Source organism: Lactuca virosa, chromosome 1 (genome assembly GCF_052849685.1).
Source record: "Lactuca virosa cultivar CGN04683 chromosome 1, Lactuca_virosa_CGN04683_v6, whole genome shotgun sequence".
Classification (NCBI taxonomy): domain Eukaryota; kingdom Viridiplantae; phylum Streptophyta; class Magnoliopsida; order Asterales; family Asteraceae; genus Lactuca; species Lactuca virosa.
In genome coordinates, this window is record NC_136426.1 from 198,247,292 (window position 1) to 198,258,512 (window position 11,221).

Here is an 11,221-nt window from a genome sequence, read left to right on the forward strand (position 1 = left end):
TGGTTTGTGGGATATGTGCAACAATGGGACATCCTACGGATATGTGTCCCATTCTTCAAGAAGATGCGGAACATGTAATTGCCACGGGAGTGTTTCAAAATTACCACAACAAGCCATCCGGTTACCAAAATGCTTACAATTCAAGTTGGAAGCCAAATCCCAACATGAGCTACAACCCAAGACCACTGCCTCAAAATGCATTGGTTAGACCTTCCTATCCACCACCACAACCTCACTACCAACATCCACAACCACACTATCAATCCAAACCACACCCTCCACATCACCAACAACCTCCTCAATCTCAACCAAGTAGCTCCGGAATGTCTCTTGAAGACATTGTTAAATCCTTAGCCACTAGTACCCAACAATTCCAAAAAGAGACAAGAACTAGTATCTCCAACCTTGAAGCACAAATGGGAGATATAGTTACATCCATAAGCAAGTTGGAGTCCCGTGGGAAATTGCCTTCTCAAACCGAAAAGAACCCAAATGTCAATGTGGTGACCTTGAGAAGTTGCAAACAAGCCGGAGAGAGTAGTTCACAGAAGAAGCCAAGAGATGAAGAGGAAGAAATAGAAGTTATTCCCGTTGAAGAACCTATAGTCAAGAACGATGCACAAGCCGGAGTTCCAAAGAAGACTACCCCTCTAGTGACACTAATAGCCACTCAACCACCGTTCCCTTCCCGACTTGCAACTTCAAAGAAGAATATGGAGGAGAAAGAGATTTTGGACACCTTCCGGAAGGTGGAAGTAAACTTTCCTTTACTTGATGCAATCAAACAAATTCCGAGATATGCAAAATTCTTGAAGGAGCTTTGCACCAACAAGAGAAAGTTGAAAGGAAATGAGAAAATCTCGATGAACGAAAATGCATCCGCAGTTTTACAAAGGAAACTTCCACCCAAATGCAAAGATCCCGGAATGTTCACGGTTCCTTGCAAGATTGGAGATGTCACTTTTAGTAGTGCTATGCTTGATCTTGGTGCCTCTATCAATGTCATGCCCTATTCGGTGTATGAATCGTTGAATGTTGGACCTCTAAGTGAAACCGGTGTCATAATTTCTCTTGCGGACAAATCGAGTGTCTTTCCTAGAGGTGTTTTGGAAGATGTTTTGGTGCAAGTGAACCAATTGGTCTTCCCGACGGATTTTTATGTGATTGATCTAGATGAGCAAGTGTCCTCCAAATCGGCTCTAATCTTGCTTGGGAGACCGTTTTGAAAACGGCTAGAACAAAGATTGATGTATATGCGGGAAGTTTGACAATGGAGTTTGATGGTGAAACAATAAGCTTTAATATCTATGATGCTATGAGATATCCTAGTGATGTTTCATCTTTGTACTTTGTAGATGTTGTTGAGCCGCTAACCCAAGAATTGTTCGAGTTGTCTAATGGCGATGTGTTGGAAATGATTTTAAGCAAGGGATTTGATTGTGGGAAGCTAGCCGAGCAATTAAAGTTTTATTCTTTGGATCCGGAGGTTGAGAAGTTGGTCAATAATTTAGAGGTGAAGAAATCCACAAGATTTGATGTCAAGCAAATTGAGTTGCCCCCAACCCATACGAAGTTGTCTCCATCCCTTGTTCAACCGCCCGAATTGGAATTAAAGGTCCTACCTCAACATTTGAAGTATGCTTACTTGGGCAAGAATGAGACTCTTCCGGTTATCATTTCGACTCATCTAACCGAATTTGAGGAAGAGCAACTCCTCAAGGTGTTGAAGGAACACAAGGAAGCCATGGGTTGGACGATTGCGGATATCAAGGGATTGAGCCCCTCCACTTGTATGCACAAGATCTTGATGGAGGATGAATGCAAGCCGAGTCGGGATGCGTAAAGAAGATTGAACCCGCCTATGATGGAAGTTGTAAAGAAAGAGATTTTGAAGCTACTTGATGCGGGGATGATCTATCCAATCTCGGATAGCAAATGGGTGAGCCCGGTGCAAGTCGTTCCCAAGAAGACGGGAATCACGGTAGTCGAGAACAACAAAGGTATGATGGTCCCCACCCGCGTGCAAAACGGGTGGAGAGTATGTATTGACTACCGCAAACTCAATGCAAGCACAAGAAAAGATCATTTTCCATTACCTTTCATCGACCAAATGTTAGAAAGGTTGGCTGGGAAATCTCATTATTGTTGTCTAGACGGGTACTCCGGTTTTCACCAAATCCCGGTGGCACCGGAAGACCAAGAAAAGACAACATTTACATGTCCATTTGGTACTTTCGCATACCGGAGAATGCCATTTGGATTGTGTAACGCCCCAGCCACTTTCCAACGTTGCATGGTTAGTATCTTTTCCGAATATGTCAAAAACATAATTGAGGTTTTTATGGATGACTTTACGGTATATGGGAACTCGTTTCAAGAATGTTTGACCAATCTCACCAAAATTTTGAAAAGATGCATTGAAACAAATTTGGTTTTAAATTTTGAGAAGTGTCATTTCATGGTGAGTCAAGGTCTCATTTTGGGTCATATTGTGTCAAAGAAAGGAATTGAGGTAGATAAGGCAAAAATCGATGTTATTCAAAGCTTACCTTACCCGACTTGTGTTCGGGAAGTTCGTTCTTTTTTAGGTCATGCCGGATTCTACCGAAGATTCATCAAGGACTTTTCAAAGATAACAAGACCAATGTGCCAACTCTGGCAAAAAGAGGTCGATTTCGAGTTCAATGAGGCGTGCAAAGAAGCTTTCGACAAGCTCAAAAAATTGCTTACATCCGCCCCCATCATACAAGCACTAAATTGGGATCTCCCTTTCGAGATCATGTGTGATGCAAGCAATTATGCCATTGGCGCCGTTTTGGGTCAAAAGAATGGAAGAGCCTCCCACGTGATCTATTATGCATCAAGGACACTAGACCATGCTCAAAGCAACTACTCTACCACGGAGAAGGAGGTATTGGCCATAGTGTTCGCTTGGAGAAGTTTCGACAATACCTACTTGGCACCAAAGTTATAGTGCATTCGGATCACGCGGCTCTCAAGTACTTGATGACAAAGAAAGATGCAAAGCCAAGACTCATCCGGTGGATCTTATTATTGCAAGAATTTGATTTGGAAATTCGAGACAAAAGTGGATGCGAGAACCTTGTTGCCGATCATCTAATCCGGATCACTTCAAATGAAAATCCTCTCCCGTTGCGCGACGAGTTTCCGGACGAGCATCTCTTTTCCCTTACTCAATCTACTCCTTGGTATGCCGATATCATTAACTTTTTGGTCACAAAAAGGTATCCTGACACATTCATACGTGCTCAAAAAGATAAATTGAAAAGTGATGCAAAATACTATGTGTGGGATGAACCTTATTTGTGGAAACATTGTCCCGATCAAATTATTAGGCGATGTGTGCCCCAACAAGAGCATCAATCCATATTGCAGTTTTGTCATGAATTTGCTTGTGGGGGACACTTCGGACCTAACCGGACCTTGAGAAAGGTCCTTGAGTGTGGACTGTTTTGGCCAACCATGTCACGCGACTGTTACTTGTTTTGCAAAAGTTGTGAACGGTGCCAAAGGACGGGGAACATTTCGCAAAAGAACCAAATGCCCCAAAATCCAATCCTTGTTTGTGAAATTTTTGACGTATGGGGGATTGATTTTATGGGCCCATTTCCCGTCTCATTTGGTAACGTTTACATATTGCTCGCGGTTGACTATGTCTCTAAATGGGTTGAGGCAAAAGCCACAAGATCGGATGATGCCAAAACGGTTATCGACTTTTTAAAATCTAATGTCTTTGTGAGATTTGGTGTGCCTAGGGCTTTGATTAGCGATAGAGGGACGCATTTTTGCAACAAGATGATGGAGGCTTTGTTGGGAAAGTACAATGTGACCCATCGTGTCTCTACCGCCTACCACCCTCAAACAAACGGTCAAGCGGAAGTTTCAAATCGTGAAGTGAAGAGTATGCTTGTGAAAACAGTGAATCCGACAAGAAAGGATTGGAGTTTAAGGCTTGATGATGCCTTATGGGCCTACCAGACCGCTTACAAGACCCTGATAGGAATGTCCCCGTTTAGGTTGGTTTTTGGAAAGCCATGTCATCTTCCCGTCGAATTGGAGCACCGTGCATTTTGGGCGGTCAAACAAGGTAATTTCAATATTGATGAGGCGGGAAGACATAGGAAGCTTCAACTCCAAGAGTTAGAAGAGTTGAGAAATGACTCTTATGAAAACTCAAGGATTTACAAGGAGAAAACGAAACTTTTCCATGACAAGTCCATCACCCGGAAGCATTTTGAACCGGGGCATAGGGTCTTACTTTACCATTCACGATTGAAGTTATTCCCGGGCAAATTAAGATCAAGGTGGATTGGCCCTTTTGTTGTGATAAAGACTTTTGACCATGGGGCGGTGGAAATCCAAAGTGAAGAAACGGGACAAATCTTCAAAGTCAACGGACACCGATTGAAGCCATTCTATGAAGGTTTTAATGCAAATGCTCTTGAAATCATCCATTTGGATGTCCCGGTGTATTGAATCAAGCTAGAAGGACGTCTCGCCAAAGACGTTAAAGAGGGGCATTTTTGGAAAGCTTTATGCCTTCATGTTTTTACGTTCGAATAAAGAAGTTTTGATGTGTCTTTTGGAGTTAATTTTGATTCATTCAAGAGTTTTTAGATGTTTGGGACCTTCCAAGGCAAAAAACTAGTGAAGAAACGGAAGAAAACGGACAAAAATCGAAAACCGGGAGCTGCAGCCTGCGCGACCCGCGTACGGGTGCGCGACTGGTGTGCACGGCCGGCCTCGAACTTGCGACACAAAGAAGGTTCGTAACTGCATAGGTTGCGCGACCCGCGTGCTCCCCCTGCGCGACCCGCGTGCTGCCTGACGACCATTTCTCATTTTGTTGACCAGCCTTTGACTTTCGTTGACCGGGTACTTTAATGAGTTGACCAACGTTGACCGGGTGTTGACCACACTTGAATATGGATTGAAAACCTCCAGCAACTCATCTTCTTCATTTTATCCCATCAAACCCTCACCATTTCCCTCAAGCTCTCAAGAGCACCCAACACCCACCTCTCACTAAAATTCAATTTCCCGGAGTTCTACCGGTCGGAATCCGGCGAGACCACCGCCTTTCTTCACCATTTTCCATTCTCTACAAACCCCACCCAAAAATTCCTCCGATCCACTGCCGGAATTAGGGGCGCCACCACCACCCACCTCGCCGCTTTCCGGCCATTTTCCGGCCAACTCCGGCCACCTCTCGCGATTCCAACACCACCAAAGTGTTTCTTTTTTTCCAAGTTCTATACATCTAACCGAACAAAACCTCAAAACCTCACCAAAAATATCGCCGGAAATTTTGAGCCACCACGAGCCGCCGCCAGATTTTTCGCAAAAATCAAGTTGAAAATATTGTTTTAGTGAACAAGTCTTGCATTTTGGCACCCACGAACAACCACTAAGCTTGGGGTGCACGGTAGCGGATTCCGGGTTCAAGCTCGATTTTTTTTGGGACAAAAACGATTGAAGCGGGTATTTTCTTTCCTTGGTTTTTATTACATTGCATTGCTCTAATACTATAATTGCATCCAATTATGCTTTGAAAATTGCTTAGGATCGTTAGTTATTGCCCGGTTTATTTTGAAAAAAAAAATGGTTTGAGAATAGTTGAAATTGGTTAATTTGCTGGGGAATTTGTTCAAAAAATTGCTTAAACTTTGGTTGGGATTTGCTCATTTTGTCTAGAAATGTTGTCGAACTTTTGTTAGAATTGTCAAATAAACCGAGTGGTGTTGTTTGAAACCATTTTGAATTGTTCAAAGTTGGGTGCAATTATTTATTGGAATTTTTGTGTTCGTTTAAAAAAAAATAAATAAAAAAAATAAAAAATAAAAATAAAATAATAATAATAATAATAATAAAATAGTTCCATTGATTTGAGAGTGGTGAGGTGAGGGATTAGTTTGGTGAATTGTTTTGGATATTGCTGGTCTTGAAAATGGGCAGAACCGCAGCTCGGGCACTCAGCCATGGATCATCCATTGATCCTAACCCGCAAAAGGACGCCGCCGGTCCATCACGCAAAGCAACCGGCAAACGAAAAAAAGGAGGAGAAGAGGGAAGCGATCCTTCCCTTACCAATGCTGAAATCAAAACCTATCGCTCCAACCTTCTGGGTCGCACAATCCGGCCGACAAAATTCTACCATAGAAAGTCCATGAAAAAGCTTGGGGTGCACGATGGCGTACCAGATCTGTTCCAAAGAATGGGCTGGCGTGGTTTTCTTAGACTCTGTGACAGAACTTACGAGGAACCCACAATGGAATTTCTTAGCACATATGCACGAGATGATGTTGCGAAAGTCCTCACATTCCAGTTGAAAGGGGAGTACCATAGGCTCACATACGCAGAGCTTGATTCCATCATGGGTGTTGACGATCCAGACTGCACCCACCCCCAACATCAAGAGTACCAAGATTTTTTGCGTTACTCGGATGCACGCTTTTGGATGCAGATTTCCGGTCTCACTACCTTCAACCCAAGCCGATAGCGAGCCAAGCATGTCGTTCACCCCTGCTGGCGAATTGCTCACCGAGTTCTCACGACAAGCATCTTCGGGCGCCTCGAGCCCGGTCAAATCAACAGATGTGAGCTATTTTTCCTCAGGAGCATGAGGCGTAGACTCTCCCTCAGTTTTTCATCCTTCTTTTTAGACAAATGTGACTCCATACGTCAGCGCACTACGGGGGAAATCTTCATCGGGGGACTTATCACTATCATAGGTCAAGCCGTCGGCCTAGACTTCCCTGCTCCCGAGTACATACTTGTCGACGCCCCACCGAACTTCCTGCTAGACTGTGACGCTCTTATACGGATGGAGATGTTGCTCGATCAGGGAACCCGCACGTACAGTTGGTTAGACTCTGACAAAACCCCGGTTTACATCCTTCCAAGTTGGATCGGTTCTTCATTCGACACAGACGACCGCGACACTTGGCTTCCTCCAGATCAGCTGACCCAAGCAGGTGTTCTTCCAGAATTCGGCGAGGATGAGGGTGACAACGCAGAGGAGCCTGAGGAAGAAGATAACGAAGAGGACGACGAGATGCCCGAGGCTGAAGACCATTTTGACCAGCCTTCAGTGCAGCAGCCGATGTATCAGCATGACCACTTCCATGCCCCTCCACAACATTTTGACCAGCCGCATCAGCAAGGGGGACACGAAGTCCCATCATATTTCCCCCTACTTTTTTTGACCAATTCGCCACAATGTTCTTCACGGTGCAGCGCATCGACACCCAGACGCAGGAGAACACCAGAGCCATTCGAGATGTGGCGACCCGTGTCGATCGGCTGGAGCAGTCATTCCCACCTACTTCCCGCCAGGTCCAGGATATGCGGGACTACCACTATCTCCACGGGCATTTCCCACCGCCCGATCCCCCGATTTAGGTCATTTCTGCCCTTAACTTAAGCATTGAGGACAATGCTTGTTCTTAAGCTTGGGGTGAGGCATTTCCTTTTCCTTTTATTTTTTTTCATGCATTTTTAGTTAGGTTGCATAACATTTTAGTTTTAGGCTAATTCGCATTCATTTTTTTATAAAATTCCAAAAAGATTTTATTTTCTTCTTTTCTACTTTTTATTTTTTTTGCATAACATGTAGCTTAGGTCATTAGCATTCATGCATTTTTGTTGTCTGTTTATTCTCACCCCCTTGGATGCCATGGAACAGGTTCACAGTTATTGTATCATTATTGGTCCAGGACCTTGTTGTAATCTCACCCATCGAACCGGGACCACTAGCTGCAGTTTGGGACTTCATACTCGGGATCAGATACTGGAAGCTTAAAGGGGTAAGTGATCATGGCCAGGTAGCTTCCATGAAAAATTATTCCTGCGATACTAACAACTGTAGGATATACTATATCAATGGATGTTTTTAGCCTTGCGGTCAATACCGCCGAGAGGATCACACTTGATCATGTTTGAACCGTTAGGATGAAGCATTGGTGCTTGTCCCCGAGTAGAATCCATATCCGATCTCTTTACATCACCATATCTTTTTCGCGATTTTTTTTAGGATTTTAGAGAGTCTTTTTAGCCCACATTAGGGCATTTTCTTTATTTATGGAAAATCAAAAGTTTGAAAAGGAGCTTTCATATTTACGCTCCACATATGGTCATTTTCACACTTAGACCATTCGGATTATTATTTTTACCCCCCTCGGTTCCACTTACATAATTTTGGGAACCAAATTTTGAGTCAAAAGTTTTCTTGATAAAAGCAAAAATTCAATATGTTAGTCTAAAAAAAAAAATCTTAGATAAGTGACCGGTTCAATTATAAAACAAATTTCCCTACATTTTGGTCACCCGGCGTTTGATATTCATTTGTTTAGGATTGTCTTATTGTATATAGATCGAGTTGTTGTTTTTCGCAAATTGGTGATGTTAGAGAGACTGTTGAGTCGGATACTACGGGAGGTTTGGGTCAACACTAAGTGAACTGATTCCTACAACGGTGCCCGAGCGACTAAACCCAATCACACTTGAGAGTGGCCGACAAACGTGAGATCAGAGTTTACACTTAAAGAAGAGCTCCACACGAGCCCATTCAGCTGCTTTCTCCCTACTACAGATGTTATTCATTGTATGCATGTTCCATTGGGGCTGCGACTGACCATCCCTCCTTACTCACCTAGAGGAGTTGTCCTAGCTGTGGTTTATGGTTCCATTGTCATCGGATGAAAAATTCGTGAGATAACAGCGAGATCAATTCTGACCATGTTGACTAACGGTGATCAGGTTCTACGGTTCTATCCATTCTTTTTATTTTTCTTAGGATAGTTCATCCCGAGTTCATTTTAGTCTTGTCTTACTTGAGGACAAGTAAGGTTTAAGCTTGGGGTGATTTGATAGTTTATTTTATTTACTTCTTTTTATAGTTTATTTTAGTTTATTTCATCCATAATTAAGTTAATTTCCATACATATTTTCCTTTTTGTTATTTTATGGCCATTTCGGGTACTTTCTAGTTTTGTGAGCTTAATTGCAGATATTAAGGAGATTAGCGGAGTGGGATATTTAGGAAGCGATTGGACTTAGAGGATGTCAAGGATATTGGGCTTTATAATAATGGAGTTAATGCATGGAGCGGGCTTGATGATTATTTGAAGGCTTAGAGAAAATGAAGTTTGAATTTGCAAGATGTGGGAGAATATTCGAGCATGTGGAGATTAATGATCGGTTGATTACGTGAGCTATGGATCATTTGGAATAGTCATCTTGGGCTTAAATTGAAGAAAACATGAAGAATTATGGACTACAAGCTTATTGGACTCGAACTGGGCCATTGGGATATGCTTTGGAGGCCCAAAAACTCAAAATAGGCCATATCAGGCACCACCCGCGCAACCCACCCGCGCAACAGCACGCGGGTCGCGCAAGGCCCTGCAGGGGTAATTTCGGAAATCCATTTGGAAGGCTATTTGAGGAAGGTTGGTGCCCATCTTTTGGAGACTCTTGGACATCCGATTTTTGAGCATTCTCTATGGAGTTTTGAAGACTTTTGAAGGCCAAGAACACCTCAAGAACATCATCTTTTCACCTCTTGATTCTTGTTTAATGTTTGGTACAATATTCTCTAACTTTGTTTCTTTGAGTTTAGCCATGCTTGGCTAAACTAATCTTGGTTGACTTTTGTTGAATCCTTTGAACTTTTGTTGAATGTTGAAGAATCCATGAACATGTTCTTAAATCTTTATGGGAATGTTTTGTGTTTTAACATCTCATCACTACTTGTATGTTTTAGTTCATGAGTTTAAATGTGTTTGTGGTGATTAGTTGGCTAATTTCTTGATTAAGTAAAGGATCCTCAAATTAGCAAGCAACAAATGATTTTTGTGTTGTTTTTGCTTCATACAATCATAAAAACATTTCCTCCAACATGGTGGTGAAAGCATTTTACCCCTCTTGGATTTGGTGACTTTTTGGTTCTTAATGCTAGTTGACTTTCACTAATTACATGCTTAATGGAAATTGTGAGTTTGACTAAGGAAATTGTTATGAGCTTCTCTAACCATTTTAACAACTAAGAAAAGTCTAGGTAATCTCAAGCTTCTTGGATTACTATAGCCAAATTAAGGATTTAAATTAAGTATTGCACCATTGGATTCTAATGATATGTTCATCAAAAGTCAAAGTGAGGAAACCTTAAGTCAACCATCTTTCTCTTATTGATTTCACATCAAATTCTTATTTTTGCCAAATTGTTCATTTAAGTTCTAGTTTAATTCTAGTTTTAATTAAAGTATTTCAAAAAGATCAAAACCCCCATTTTTATTTTATTGTCATTTTACAAGTACTTTTGCAAAGAGATTCCTCATAGAGTTATAAATTGAACCAATCTCCGTGGATCGACCCCTTTACCACTATACACTATTTTAGTGTAAAAGATTTAGGGTTAATAATTTTGTTGCCCTCGACAACCACCAAATTTTTGGCGCCGTTGCCGGGGAATTGGTTTATTTTTAATCAATTTGTTTCTCTATGCCCAGATCTCAGCGTACAGGTGACTTGATTTACAACCCAGAAATCTAAAAAGAAGCAAGGCGTTTGGCGAAGGAAAAGCGAATTGAACGTGGTCAAACTTCAAATCCTCACGGGGATCCGGAAGTTGAACCCACTTCATCAAGTGATACGGAACCCGATTCTAGTCCCGACCCCCGCCAAGAAATTCCCGAAACACCACCTCTACAACAAAATCCACCCATTATTGAACCAATTGCAATGGCGGACGGAGGAGAAGTTCCCGAAAGAACTTTGAGGCAAATGATGGAAACTGATGTTACACAAACTCCAACCGGTATCAATTACCCGGTTTTGGAAGGAGGTTCGGAATTGAAGTCAAGTTTAGTCCATCACCTCCCAACTTTTCATGGATTGGAGAATGAAGACCCACATAAGAATTTGAAGATGTTCCACATTATTTGTACTATCATGAAGCCACAAGGGTCAACCGATGACCAAATCAAGCTAAGGGCATTCCCCTTTTCATTGGCCGATAGAGCAAAAGATTGGTTATTCTATCTTCCCCCGGGGTCAATCAACTCATGGACCGACATGGCAAGATCTTTTCTTGATAAGTTCTATCCCGCTTCAAGAGTCTCAAGTCTTAGAAATGAGATTTGTGGAATCCGCCAAGGTCAAAATGAGACTTTTCATGATTATTGGGAGAGGTTCAACAACT

The 11,221-nt window shown here is 42.2% G+C and overlaps 1 protein-coding gene across 1 annotated transcript; it reads left to right on the forward strand.

The window, feature by feature from the left end:
* The first annotated feature begins 416 nt into the window (after positions 1-416).
* On the forward strand, positions 417-1,226 carry LOC145126357 (uncharacterized). The gene has a single exon (XM_079061740.1). It carries the CDS (start codon positions 417-419, stop codon positions 1,224-1,226), a length of 810 nt encoding a protein of 269 aa, XP_078917866.1.
* The last annotated feature ends 9,995 nt before the right edge of the window (positions 1,227-11,221 follow it).

What these genes read in the sequence shown, in the direction of transcription:
- LOC145126357 (XM_079061740.1), top strand. Translation starts at nt 417, where the DNA reads ATGGGAGATATAGTTACATCCATAAGCAAGTTGGAGTCCCGTGGGAAA.